The sequence below is a fragment of the Lolium rigidum genome, chromosome 7, assembly GCF_022539505.1.
Source record: "Lolium rigidum isolate FL_2022 chromosome 7, APGP_CSIRO_Lrig_0.1, whole genome shotgun sequence".
NCBI classification, from domain to species: domain Eukaryota; kingdom Viridiplantae; phylum Streptophyta; class Magnoliopsida; order Poales; family Poaceae; genus Lolium; species Lolium rigidum.
In genome coordinates, this window is record NC_061514.1 from 342686051 (window position 1) to 342701310 (window position 15260).

A 15260-nucleotide genomic window follows, 5' to 3' on the forward strand; every position below is an offset into this window, starting at 1 on the left:
TCGTATCACCGCCGCCGCTGTTGCCACACTGGGCTTTGAACACCGAAGAAGTACCCACCCTGGAGGGTGAGAGCTAATATTCTTTTCCAGACCATCGGGAAGATAGAAGATGGGGAAGAGCCAGCAATATCTCCAAATGAAGATCCCCGAGCAGTAGACCCAAGCCACCAGCAGAATGCTCCACCATCTAGAAGGTTCAGGCGTCGACGCGTCCATCAGCCTCCTCCCCTCGCCACCAAGGCCGGCCGTAGGAAGCTGCAAGACTCTGCAGCCGCACCCCACCAGAAGAACACACACGACCCTAAAAAGGAGGACAATAGTGACATCCCCTTCTTCTCCCTCGCCACCATGGCCGGCCGAGGGGAAGGCAACGACAACAGCACTCCTCCGACTCCAGAACAGACTCCGCAAACCCCACGGCAAAGTCGAAATTGGACCACGCCTGGGAAATCCACCCTCCCCAGATCCGCAGATCTAAGAGGATACTAGGCCAACAGCTCGCCGGCGCCGCCACAAATGGCCCCGAGATGGGGATCGAGCTCCAACACCCTTATTCTGACGCGACGCCGCCTCCACCATCCCGACGCCGTCCCCCAACACCTAACGAAGACCAAGACGGCTGCTACCCGGCGTTGCAGAAGAAGATTCCCCCACCGCCGACGGCGGGAGGAGGGGGGTGTGGTGGCCTGGGGTTAGGAGGGTACGGGAGGAGGGGGTGTCCGTCCCTGTTTGTGTTCTGTCTACGTCAATCTAGTAGGATCCATGATGAAAGTCGGAAGAAAAGAATTTCTTAAAGGCCGGAGGGGAGGACTAGCTAAGGGAGGTTCAAGTCTCCGCGCTGTTGAGGGGCTTGCTTGGTGTCCCGGCTTCGCAGCAGCGGTTTGGAAGTGGGGGCGGCAACACGAGTGAAGCGCGAGTCCTACCTTTCAGGGTGAAAACCCAAGGTCTGGCCTTAACTGGTTGTGCCTGGCAGTGACCTTGGTGGAGGCATTGTTTTGACAGCGGGGACTATCTTCAGGGTGAAAACTTAAGATCTTTGATCGGGCGACGACGGTGTTTGAGCACTATTCCCTTCTTGAAAGCGTCGTGTTTTGGAGAGTCTGTAATTCAGGTGTTGTCACGGTGGTGGATGTTTTGCTGTTGTTAGGCCCGAGATTCTGTAGCGGGACTTTTGTTTCTTAGTTTTCTTTTCCTTTTTTTGGCTGTGTGCATCCGTAATGCCATTAGGGTGGTGCGTTGTTGCAGAGGCTAGATGTAATTGATATCTTCTTGATATTAATATATTCCTTTATCGAAAAAAAACGTCAATCTAGTACGTAGTAGTCACCAAATGGAACTTGACGGCACCACCGCCAACCGCCCCGTAGGAAGTGTGCGTGGCTGCCCAGAACACAGAATCCTGCTAGTACTACAAAATGAATGATGAACACGGTTCGTGGAGCCATTCGTGGGACCAAAGTACCGGACGTTGTCTATACTGCATCAGGACGAGACGACCTGATTGATAACCAAGTCCACCCGCTGCAGAATAAACAAAGACCACTACGTTATGTATGTTGGCTACTCTCACTCTGGTGTGTGCAACCTCACCTCGGTGGGCAATGGCCGTGGGCACCCTCCTCGCCGCCCTCCTCGCTGCCGCCCTCCTGGCCGCCCCAGCGCTCGCGCAGACGGTGCAGGTATGGTCATCGTGTTCCCCGGCGAACTACACCTCCGGGAGCGCCTACGCGACCAACCTCCGCGGCGTGCTCAGCGACACGGTGGCCGCCGCCGGCCGCTCCCGCGACGGCTACGCCAGGGTCGACCGGCGCCGGCAGCAACCGGACGCGCCGCACGGGCTCGCCATCTGCTACGCCGACGCGGGGCCGGCGGCGGTGTGCCGGCTCTGCCTGCGCATGGCGGCCGGGAACGTGACGCTGGCGTGCCCGCGCGCGGCGGAGGCCGCCATGCTGTACAACAACTGCCTGCTCCGGTACGTGGCCGCGGACGCGGCCACCGTGGGCGCCCTCGCGGAGCCGGACATGGAGAAGCGGTTCGGCTTCTACAACCCGAACATGACCAGCGCCGGCGACGCCGACCGGTACGGCGCCGCGCTCGGGCGGCTCGTAGACCGCCTCGCGCAGGCCGCCGCCGCCGGGTCGCACGGGCGGCTGCTCGCGTTCGCGCAGACGAACGTCACCGGGGAGGAGAGCCTGTACGGGTTCGCGCAGTGCGTGCCGGACCTGTCGCCGGCCGGCTGCCGGCGCTGCCTCCGGAGCCTCGCCGCGTCATTGCCCATGTAATTAACCTACTCCTCCCACCAACTAGCAGCACATCATTCGTTTTGGGTACAGGCCGGAGGGCCGGCCACTGACATGTACGCGCGCGTGCTTCTCTGCATAGGACGAAAGGGGGCCGCGCCTACTCGCTGACATGCTACACCAGGTTTGAGGTGGTGCCGTTCTACATGCCCCCAAACACGACGAGGATTCTCGTGGTGCCGCCGGAGACGGCGTCGCCGTCGTCGTCCCCCGCGCCAGATTCTTCTTCCACATCAGGTCAGTGCGTGACGCGCGCGTCATCGCAAGCAGTAACCTGGTACGGTGGTACCCAAAACCTGTGTCCTAGCTAACTTGTTGGTGAGAAAGCGATCGACAAACATGGCGAGTGCGGTGCATGAGTGGTCCTTTAATTTCGACGTACGTATCGAATGTCATCTTTCTTCGCTCTCGTGAAAACCTGATGGTCCATCCGCTGAATTAATTTCTTGAAAAGTGTGACTGCCGACTGATGTGTCATCGAACTTGCAACTCATACCTAGCACCAATTCTTCTCAGATTGCTCCACCACCTACCAAGCCATTCTATAAGCTGGACTCGTAAAAAATCATCTCTAGGTGTACTAGCATCTTTGCCACAGTATGTATCTATATTGTCAGGTTCTGTGAAGAGCAAGATTGCAGTCTGATCAAGCAAGGTTGCAGTCTGATCAATACTAATCAGTTGGCACACAGCAACTTAATGTATTATGTTGATTTTTTTTCCTATAAACTATCATATTTATGAGAATCATAAACATGAGCTTAATTGTTGCAGCTGCCAAGCGTAGCAAATTGCGCAGAATCGTGGCATTATCAGGTATCTCTTCATAACCCTTACCCTTCTGATCAACCTAACTGAAAATTACAAACAGTGTGATATTCTTCTTTCTGCAAAATAAAAGAAAAAACCCTTGCTCTCTTCCCTCGCTGTCTTGCCTTCCGAATTGAAGTTGTCTAGTCGTTTGCGTCGGTGGCTTGTTGTTTGGCAGTGTATTCGTGTGGTTTGTTAAAGGTTGGACATCATTGGCAGTCTGTTAGAGCATCTCCACTCGTCCCCCCGAACAGGCCCCCGGCGAGCGTTTTTTACATCCGGACGGCGTAAATCGGCCCAGTCGCGCCCCCGGTTCCTCGTTTTCGTCCGGATTTGGGCCTAGTTTCATCCGGCGATCCCACGCCATCCCCGGCCCCGGGAGCGCTCGGGGACTCGGACGAGTGAAAAGCGGGGAAGGGCCCGATCTGTCGGTGACTCGACGCACGAACCCCACCGCCACGTCGCTCAAAATCTCCCCACCCCTCGTATCTCTCTCGCCGCCGGCACCACCCCGCCGGCTTGTTGCCTAGATTCCGCCGCCCCTCCTTCCCCACTCGCCTATATTCCGCCGGTCCGCTTGCTCTTCCGCCGGTCCGCTTGCTCTTCCGCCGGCTCGCTTGCTCCTCGCCGCTCGCGGCTCGGGTTGCCTCGACCACGCCCGTCAGGTGTTCGTCCATTTGCCTCGCCGGCCATGGACTCGGACGAAGAGGAGGAGCGGATGTTCGTCGAGCTTATGCAAGAAGAGATGGCAGCAGCCGCCCAAGACGAGGAGCACATGATGATCCTCGGTTGCTTGGCAAGCATGTACGCCGGACCGGCAACCGGTCGACGTGGTGGGTCGGCACCGAGTCGCCGGAAGTGCAAGCCGAGACAGCGAATGGAGGGCTACTGCATGTTGTACGCCGACTACTTCGCCGACAATCCGTTGCACGGTGAGAGTGTTTTCCGGCGTCGTTTCGGGATGAGCGAAAGTTATTTCTGCAAATTGTGTATGCCATCCGCCACTTTGATCCCTACTTCGGATGCAAGGCGGATTGCACTTGGTTTGGTTGGATTTTCGTCACCTGCGAAGTGCACAGTGGCAATGAGGATGCTTGGCGTATGGAGCTCCCGGTGATACTGCAGATGACTATCTTCGGATGGCGGACTCCACCGCCCTTGATTGTTTCTACCGGTTACGCAGGGCCGTCATAGCGGTGTTCGGGGACTATTACTTGAGATCACCCACTGTCGAAGACACCGAGAGGATCCTTGCAACAAATGAAGCTAGAGGTTTTCCAGGGATGCTTGGAAGCATTGACTCGCATGCATTGGCAATGGAAGAACTCGTCCGTTTGCGTGGCGGGGAATGTACAAGGGTCACAAAAAAGGCTGCACTTGTGATACTTGAAGCGGTGGCTACCCATGATCTCTGGATTTGGCACTCTTTCTTCGGTATGCCTGGATCCAACAATGACATCAACGTCCTAAACTGCTCCCCGGTCTTTTCCAAGCTTGTTGAGGGTCATGCTCCCCGGTGGACTATGTGATCAATGGTCGGCACTACAACAAAGGATACTACCTTGCGGACGGTATCTATCCAAAGTGGGCAACATTTGTGAAGACTATCTCGAATCCTAGCACCCCCAAACTTTGCGAGTTTGTCAAGAGACAAGAAGCTTGCCGAAAAGACGTCGAGCGTGCATTTGGTGTCCTCCAGCAGAGATTTGCTGTCGTCCGGTTCCCCGCTCCGACTTGGTCCAAAGATCAGATGTGGGAGGTGATGAACTGCTGTGTGTGCCTACACAATATGATTATTGAAAATGAGCGAAAGCATCCGGTTCCTCTGGCTGAGCAAGAAGCACCATATGAGAGAGAGAGGGTCCTCTTGCACAGCCTAATCACCAGGTGCCTCCATCATGGGCCGCCTTCATTGCTATGCGTCAGGAGATTCGAGACTCTACAATGCATCAGCTGCTGCAAGATGATCTAGTGGAGCACATATGGAGGCTCCGAGGCAACGCCAACGCCGACGCCAACTAGTCTGTCTAATTTGTTTGAAAAATTGTGAAATTGTGTGCTTCATTTGTTTCAGCACTTGTTAAACATTGTACAATTATTTTCGCCGAATTTGTTTCAGCAATTTTCGTACTCGTTGGTCGCCGAACTTGTTAAATTTAATGTTAAATTCGTTTGAAATATGTCAAATGGTCGAGGTTGGGGGTTTCCTGCCGGGGGGACGGCTGGAACTTCGGCGCTCCCCACGCCAAATCTTCCTCCAATCCGGACGAAAATATCGCCGGATTTGGGCGTGGGGAGCGCCAACGAGTGGGGATGCTCTTACGGCGTAGTTGGAGTCGTTGGCTCGAGTAGTAGCGAGGACGATAAAACTATGTAACGTCGACTATTCTATGCTTTTCGGGGACATGTTTGGAGTGTGTGTTGGTAGCCAGGGCAGCAATGACGATATGTGCTATGTCATGTTCTATGACAGTTGCTTGGGTTTGTCTTTCAAGGTTTTCTTATTGTTTTTCGCTAATTAACTAGGCAATACTCTTCTTAATCACTGATAAATTCAGGTATTTTGTCTCGTTTCAAAATATAAGTTATGGTGATAGCAACTGGTTGTAAAACACTGCATTCTGGATTTTTCATTACCTGCTCAGTATCCCCTGAATATATGGTAGCCTGTTCTTTTTTCGGGGTGCTAGCTGAGGTTTCATTAATTAGATGGTTGTAAAAGTGTTGGTCATCTTATATAAAGTAATTTTACACAACGGTTTATATTATATGTTGTACTTCTTCCGTCTATGAATAAATACATGTTTAGCTTTTGTTCCTATCTTAAATTGTCTTGATTTGATAAACTTTTAGAAAAAATAGCAGCATTTATCCAAATTAGTGTTGTTGGATCCGTTTTAAAATGTAGTTTAATAATATGCTAACTTGATGTCACATGTCTGCTATGCATTTTTATCCAATTGGTCATTTTATTTTATTTTACTTAAGTCAAAAGCTAAATGTACACTTGTTGATGGATGGAAGAGTACATCATTATTTCTAGTGTAAAGTTTTTTTTTGTTTAACAATTGTTTAGTTGCTCACCACGTGTGTACCACATGGTATTTCTAGTGTAAAGTTAATTATGTGCATCTTGCTAAAACAGTACGCTGCTTCTTTCAGTTTCAATTGTTGCAGCCCTTGTTTTGGTCATGGCCTGCGTCATTATTTCTATAAAGATTCGAATAAGTGGAAGAATCCCATTCCAATCAATGATAGGAAAGCAGTACAACAAACCTGTGGACAAAATCGAAGAATTATTGGGAAACTACGGTTCAATGGCCCCCAAGAGATACAAATTCTCATATCTGAAGAAAATAACCAAAACTTTTGCTGAGAAGCTAGGAGAAGGCGGCTATGGCATGGTATACAAGGGCACCCTATCTGATGGCCACCCTGTTGCTGTCAAGTTCCTTCATGATATGATTGGGAACGGTGAAGAGTTTGTAAACGAGGTCATCAGCATCAGGAGGACCTCCCATGTGAATGTTGTCACTCTGCTCGGTTTCTGTTTGGAGGGACCAAAGAGAGCTCTCGTATATGATTACATGCCTAATGGGTCACTGGACAGGTTCATCTACGCCGATAACTCGAAAGAAACCCTTGGCTGGGACAAACTATATGAGATCGCAGCAGGCATCGCGAGAGGTTTGGAGTATCTTCACCGTGGATGCAACACCAGGATCATACATTTCGATGTCAAGCCCCAAAACATCCTCCTTGACCAGGACTTCGTCCCGAAGATCGCCGATTTCGGACTGGCGAAGTTGTGCAATCCCAAGGAGAGCTATCTATTGTCGATGACTGGCTTGCGGGGGACAGTCGGGTTCATTGCGCCAGAAGTATTCTCAAGGCGATTCGGGACCGTTTCGACAAAATCAGATGTATACAGCTTCGGCATGGTGCTCCTGGAGATGGTCGGAGGAAGGAGGAACTTGAGAGCAAGCGTGGAGAGGGAAAGTGAGGTGTATTTCCCGGACTGGGTTCACGACCATCTCGCACAATTTGGGAGTTTGCACTCGCTTGACTTGGGATCAGGTGAAACTGAAGAGACTGCAAAGAAGATGGCCTCTATTGGGTTGTGGTGCATACAGATATGGCCAGCATCTCGCCCAACGATGAGCAAGGTTATAGAAATGTTTGACAAAAGTGCTGATCAGGTCGGAATACCGCCAAAACAGTTCCTCTATTCACATATATCGTGAGTTTTCCATCACTTTACTTTATAATATTAAAATATGATTTTACAAAGTCCTTCAGTGTCTTTGTCAAAAAAAAAAAGTCCGTCAATGTGGTTATCCTTTTTTCAAAGAAAAATAAATGCAATTGTCCTTGTGGAAAATATACTCGGCCAAGCACTTAAATTCAGAGATGATGCTAGGAATATTGTGCGATTGGTTTTGTCTAGTACGATAGAGAACTGTTATGTGACCACATAATTAATTTGCACTGCTCTTTAATTCATTTCTAATTCCACATACACAGGGATGACTCAGGTGAACAACAAAACGAGACAAGTTCCTATGAAGAACGGAACTAGATAGCAAGTTCCTATGTAAGATTCTTCGTGGTAAAAAGAGGAAGAAATAAATCGAACGATGTCAGAAACAATGCCCGTGGCATCAATCAATTCTGTCATCTTGTAATATACAGATTGTTGAGCAGTGAAACTAAGCTTATCACTGGGCACAGTGATACAAAGTCAGAAAGATGACAAAGCGTGACTCGAAACCGCACTGATATTATCTCCCTCCACGCTCCTGTTTCATTAGCTGGCTGGGATACATCCACAAAGCATGCAGGTTTGGGCATCATATCACGTGATCATCAAGGGAGAGTGATGGGGACAGAGTGGAAGTTCATCCCTTGGTGCACATCCGCAGAGGAGGCTGAAGTCTTGGCTTGCCTAGAAGGTTTGAAGCATGCCATCAACCTGCAAGGTGCGGCGGTGACTGTGGAGACAGATTGTGCGCGTGTAGTGAATGTGATATCGGAAGCAAACAAAGATAATTCCCCTAGCTGGTGTGTTTACCTGGAATGTAAGGAACTGTTGAAGATTTATAGACATATCAGAGTAGCTAAAGTGGATCGTTTGTGCAACAAGGTGGCACATGGTTTGGCGCAACTAGGCAAAAAGGGCGAATCGGGTCTCCTCCGAAGTTCTACTCCTGTTTCATTAGCGAGTTTAGTTTCGGAAGAGTGTAATCCTGTTTTTTTTTTTTTGAGGTAAAACAGTGGGGTTAACCCACTGCAATTTTTATTAATAATATAGAAATAAAAAAAGGTACAAGTGTATAGCTTACAAAGAGAGTGAGAAACTCTCAGAAAGAAAAGAAAAGAGCTAATCTACACTATGGTTTGAAGCCACTCTCTATAAGAGTGTAATCCTGTTGGGTCGATGAACCCTTAGTTGACTAGGGCACCGTCAGTTGATGTAACCTTTCTGTAACTTTGGAGCAGCAAGTTTCTTACGCACTCTTTTCCTTACCAGGGTACCTAAGGGGACTGGAAGGTTTTTAATGAGGCGGCTTGCTTGCATAATATATTATGGTTCATCTTCAAAAAAAAAAAAACCGCACTGATATTATCTCCCTCCACGCTCCTTAATAATCATCTTTTAGTAGTAAAAAGTTATAAGTAAGACATATATGACAATCTAGCGACGACTACACTGGCGCAAGCTCAAAGCTTGCCGCTGATGTCTACGTTCCCCCTCCTTTCCTGTAGACAGTGTTGGGCCTCCAAGTGCAGAGGTTTGTAGAACAGCAGCAAGTTTTCCCTTAAGTGGATCACCCAAGGTTTATCGAACTCAGGGAGGAAGAGGTCAAAGATATCCCTCTCATGCAACCCTGCAACCACAAAGCAAGAAGTCTCTTGTGTCCCCAACACACCAAATAGGTGCACTAGTTCGGCGAAGAGATAGTGAAATACAGGTGGTATGAATATATATAAGCAGTAGCAACGGTGCCAGAAAATAGCTTGCTGGCGTGTAGTTGATGGTGGTAGTATTGCAGCAGTAGTAACACAGTAAAACAGTAAACAAGCAGTAGTAACTCAGCAGTATTTAGGGACAAGGCCTAGGGATTACACTTTCACTAGTGGACACTCTCAACATTGATCACATAACGAGAATAGATAAATGCATACTCTACACTTTTGTTGGATGATGAACACATTGCGTAGGATTACACGAACCCTCAATGCCGGAGTTAACAAGCTCCACAATAATGCTCATGTTTAAGTAACCTTAAGTGTAAGATAGATCAAAACGACTAAACCAAGTACTAGCATAGCATGCACACTTGTCACCTTCATGCATATGTAGGAGGAATAGATCACATCAATATTATCATAGCAATAGTTAACTTCGCAATCTACAAGAGATCATGATCATAGCATAAACCAAGTACTAACACGGTGCACGCACTGTCACCTTTACACACGTGGAGGAGGAATAAAACTACTTTAATAACACATCACTAGAGTAGCACATAGATAGTAGTGATACAAAACTCATATGAATCTCAATCATGTAAAGCAGCTCATGAGATCATTGTATTGAGGTACATAGGAGAGAGATTAACCACATAGCTACCGGTACAGCCCCGAGCCTCGATGGAGAACTACTCCCTCCTCATGGGAGCAGCAGCGATGATGAAGATGGCGGTGGAGATGGCAGCGGTGTCGATGGAGAAGCCTTCCGGGGCACTTCCCCGCTCCGGCAGGGTGCCGGAACGGAGACTCCTGTCCCCCAGATCTTGGCTTCGCGATGACGGCGGCTCTGGAACTTTTCTCGTATCGTGGCCTCCTCCTTCAGGGTTTTTAGGTCAGGGACCTTTATATAGGCGAAGAGGCGGCGTCAGAAGGTCGAAGAGGCGGCCAGGGGGTAAGGCGGCGCGGGCCAACCCTAGGCCGCGCCGGCCACCCTCCTGGTGGGCCTGTGGCCCCCCTCTGGTCCTTCCCGGGTGTTCTGGAAGCTTCGTGGAAAAATAGGAACCTGGGCGTTGATTTCGTCCAATTCCGAGAATATTTCGTTACTAGGATTTCTGAAACCAAAAACAGCAGAAAACAGGAACTGGCACTTCGGCATCTTGTTAATAGGTTAGTTCCAGAAAACGCATAAATACGACATATAATGTGCATAAAACATGTAGGTATCATCAATAAAGTGGCATGGAACATAAGAAATTATCGATACGTTGGAGACGTATCAGCATCCCCAAGCTTAGTTACTGCTCGTCCCGAGCGAGTAAAACGATAACAAAGATAATTTCTTAAGTGACATGCCATCATAACCTTGATCATACTATTGTAAGCATATGAGATGAATGCAGCGATCAAAACAATGGTAATGACATGAGTAAACAACTGAATCATAAAGCAAAGACTTTTCATGAATAGTACTTCAAGACAAGCATCAATAAGTCTTGCATAAAAGTTAACTCATAAAGCAATAATTCAAAGTAGAGGTATTGAAGCAACATAATGGAAGATTAAGTTTCAGCGGTTGCTTTCAACTTATAACATGTATATCTCATGGATATTTGTCAACATAGAGTAATATAACAAGTGCAATATGCAAGTATGTAGGAATCAATGCACAGTTCACACAAGTGTTTGCTTCTTAAGGTGGAGAGAAATAGGTGAACTGACTCGAACATAAAAAGTAAAAGAATGGCCCTTCGCAGAGGGAAGCATTGATTGCTATATTTGTGCTAGAGCTTTGATTTTGAAAACATAAAGAGAGTATAAAAGTAAAGTTTTGAGAGGTGTTTGTTGTTGTCAACGAATGGTAGTGGGCACTCTAACTACCTCATCAACCAGACTTTCAAGAGCGGCTCCCATGAAGGACGTTATCTCTACCAAGCAAGGTAGATCATCCCTCTTCTCTTTTGTTTACACATGTACTTTAGTTTAGTTTTTCTTTATTTATGGATGACACTCCTCCCAACCTTTTGCTTACACAAGCCATGGCTAACCGAATCCTCGGGTGCCTTCCAACATTCACATACCATGGAGGAGTGTCTATTTGCAAAATTAAGTTGCTTACTCGATGAATCGAGCAAAACACGTGAAGAGAATTATTAATGCAAGTTAATTAATTGAGGCTGGGAACCTCATTGCCAGCTCTTTTTGCAAAATTATTGGATAAGCGGATGAAGCCACTAGTCCATTAGTGAAAGTCCGTCAAAAGTAAATGACAAGATCGAAAGATAAAACACCACATACTTCCTCATGAGCTATAAAACATTGACACAAATAAGAGGTAATAACTTTTGAATTGTTTAAAGGTAGCACTCAAGCAATTTACTTTGGAATGGCGGAGAAATACCATGTAGTAGGTAGGTATGGTGGACACAAATGGCATAGTAGTTGGCTCAAGGATTTTGGATGCATGAGAAGTATTCCCTCTCGATACAAGGTTTAGGCTAGCAAGGTTATTTGAAGCAAACTCAAGGATGAACAAGTGCAGCAAGACTCACATAAAAGACATATTGTAAACATTATAAGACTCTACACCGTCTTCCTTGTTGTTCAAACTCTTTACTAGAAATTATCTAGACCTTAGAGAGACCAATTATGCAAACCAAATTTTAGCAAGCTCTATGTATTTCTTCACTAATAGGTGCAAAGTATATGATGCAAGAGCTTAAACATGAGCACAACAATTGCCAAGTATCACATTGTCCAAGACATTTTACCAATTACTACATGTAGCATTTTCCAATTCCAACCGAATAACAATTTAACGAAGAGGAAACTTCGCCATGAATATTATGAGCTAAGAACACATGTGTTCATACGAACCAGCGGAGCGTGTCTCTCTCCCACACAAGGATGAACTTGTTCAGAGAACTAAGATAACAAACCAAAAACAAAAATAAAAGCACACAGACGCTCCAAGTAAAATACATAGGATGTGATCTGAATAAAAATATAGTTTCACTAGAAGAAACCCGATAAGTTGTCGATGAAGAAGGGGATGCCTTGGGCATCCCCAAGCTTAGACAGCTTGAGTCTTCTTGAAATATGCAGGGATGAACCACGGGGCATCCCCAAGCTTAGACCTTTCACTCTTCTCGATCACATTATATCACCCTCTTCTATTGACCCTTGAAAACTTCGACACACCAAACTTCAAGCAAACTCATTAGAGGGTTAGTGCATAATCAAAATTCACATGTTCAGAGGTGACACAATCATTCTTAACACTTCTGGACATTGCACAAAACTTCTGAAAGTTAATGGAACAAAGAAACTCATTCAACTTAACAAAAGCGGCAATGCGAAATAAAAGGCAGAATCTGTCAAAAACAGAACAGTCCGTAAAGACGAATTTAAAAATGGCACCAGACTTGCTCAAATGGAAAAACTCAAAACTAATGAAAGTTGCGTACATATCTGAGGATCACGCTCGTAAATTGGCAGATTTTTTCGAATTTTCTATAGAGAACTAGGCCCAGATTCGTGACAGACAGCAATGCTGTTTCTGCGCAGCAATCCCAAATATAACATCAACTTTGACATAGAAACTTTACTTGGCACAACAAAACACAAAACTAAGATAAGGAGAGGTTGCTACAGTAGTAAACAACTTCCAAGACACAAATATAAAATAAAGTACTGTAGCAAAATAACACATGGGTTATCTCCCAAGAAGTTCTTTTCTTTATAGCCATTAAGATGGGCTCAGCAGTTTTAATAATGCACTCGTAAGAAATAGAAGTTGAAGCAAAAGAGAGCATCAAGAGGCAAATTCAAAACACATTTAAGTCTAACATGCTTCCTATGCAAAATAATCTTATACACAAATGAATTCATGAAGAGCAAAGTGGCAAGCATAGGAAGATAAAACAAGTGTAGCTTCAAAAATTTCAGCACATAGAGAGGTGTTTTAGTAACATGAAAATTTTTACAACCATATTTTCCTCTCTCATAATAACTTTCAGTAGCAACATGAGCAAACTCAACAATATAACTATCACTTAAAGCATTCTTATCATGAGTCTCATGCATAAAATAATTACTACTCCCAACATAAGCATAGTCATTCTTATTAATTGTAGTGGGAGCAAATTCAACAAAGTAGCTATCAAATATAGGAGGTATATTGTAATCATAATCAAATTTATCCTCCATAACAGGTGGTAACAAAAGACTACTATCATTATAATCATCATAAATGGGAGGCAAAGTATCATCAAAGTAAATTTTCTCCTCAATGCTTGGGGGACTAAAAATATCATGCTCATCAAAGCCAGCTTCCCCAAGCTTAGAATTTTCCATAGCATTAGCAACAATGGTGTTCAAAGCATTCATACTAATAACATTCCCATTATCATGCATATAAAGTTCCATGGGTTTTTTAATTCTCTCTTCAAACACATCATGTCCTAATTCAAGATAAAGTTCATAAAGATCTCTCATATTTTTGTTGTTTTCCATTATGCCTAACTAGTGTAAACAAGAAACCAAATGTCGCAATTGCAGAGTCTAAAGGAAATAGCTTTGAGTACTTACAACGGCGCCGGGAAATAGCTTAGTAGCCGAGGTCCGGAGTGTGAGTACCTTTACCTTTCCTCCCGACAGCGGCGCCGGAAAAGTGCTTGATGTCTACGTTCCCCCTCCTTTCCCTGTAGACGGTGTTGGGCCTCCAAGTGCGAGAGGTTTGTAGAACAGCGAGCAAGTTTTCCCTTAAGTGGATCACCCAAGGTTTATCGAACTCAGGGAGGAAGAGGTCAAAGATATCCCTCTCATGCAACCCTGCAACCACAAAGCAAGAAGTCTCTTGTGTCCCCAACACACCAAATAGGTGCACTAGTTCGGCGAAGAGATAGTGAAATATAGGTGGTATGAATATATATAAGCAGTAGCAACGGTGCCAGAAAATAGCTTGCCGGCGTGTAGTTGATGGTGGTAGTATTGCAGACGATAGTAACACGGTAAAACGATGAAACAAGCGGTAGTAACTCAGCAGTATTTAGGGACAAGGCCTAGGGATTACACTTTCACTAGTGGACACTCTCAACATTGATCACATAACAGAATAGATAAATGCATACTCTACACTTTTGTTGGATGATGAACACATTGCGTAGGATTACACGAACCCTCAATGCCGGAGTTAACAAGCTCCACAATAATGCTCATGTTTAAGTAACCTTAAGTGTAAGATAGATCAAAACGACTAAACCAAGTACTAGCATAGCATGCACACTTGTCACCTTCATGCATATGTAGGAGGAATAGATCACATCAATATTATCATAGCAATAGTTAACTTCGCAATCTACAAGAGATCATGATCATAGCATAAACCAAGTACTAACACGGTGCACGCACTGTCACCTTTACACACGTGGAGGAGGAATAAAACTACTTTAATAACACATCACTAGAGTAGCACATAGATAGTAGTGATACAAAACTCATATGAATCTCAATCATGTAAAGCAGCTCATGAGATCATTGTATTGAGGTACATAGGAGAGAGATTAACCACATAGCTACCGGTACAGCCCCGAGCCTCGATGGAGAACTACTCCTCCTCATGGGAGCGGCGGCGGTGATGAAGATGGCGGTGGAGATGGCAGCGGTGTCGATGGAGAAGCCTTCCGGGGGCACTTCCCCGCTCCGGCAGGGTGCCAGAACAGAGACTCCTGTCCCCCAGATCTTGGCTTCGCGATGACGGCGGCTCTGGAACTTTTCTCGTATCGTGGCCTCCTCCTTCAGGGTTTTTAGGTCAGGGACCTTTATATAGGCGAAGAGGCGGCGTCAGAAGGTCGAAGAGGCGGCCGGGGAGTAGGCGGCGCGGGCCAACCCTAGGCCGCGCCGGCCACCCTCCCGGTGGGCCTGTGGCCCCCTCCGGTCCTTCCGGGTGTTCGGAAGCTTCGTGGAAAAATAGGAACCCGGGCGTTGATTTCGTCCAATTCCGAGAATATTTCGTTACTAGGATTTACTGAAACCAAAACAGCGAGAAAACGAGAACCGGCACTTCGGCATCTTGTTAATAGGTTAGTTCCAGAAAACGCATAAATACGACATATAATGTGCATAAAACATGTAGGTATCATCAATAAAGTGGCATGGAACATAAGAAATTATCGATAC

General features: G+C 46.4%; 1 protein-coding gene across 1 annotated transcript; it reads left to right on the forward strand.

The window, feature by feature from the left end:
• The first annotated feature begins 2223 nt into the window (after positions 1 to 2223).
• Positions 2224 to 7737, forward strand: LOC124676769 (LEAF RUST 10 DISEASE-RESISTANCE LOCUS RECEPTOR-LIKE PROTEIN KINASE-like 2.4). The gene is made up of 5 exons (XM_047212799.1): positions 2224 to 2278; positions 2383 to 2537; positions 3075 to 3116; positions 6273 to 7350; positions 7635 to 7737. Coding segments are annotated over exons 1-5 (1332 nt in total). The 5' UTR covers positions 2224 to 2276; the 3' UTR covers positions 7690 to 7737.
• The last annotated feature ends 7523 nt before the right edge of the window (positions 7738 to 15260 follow it).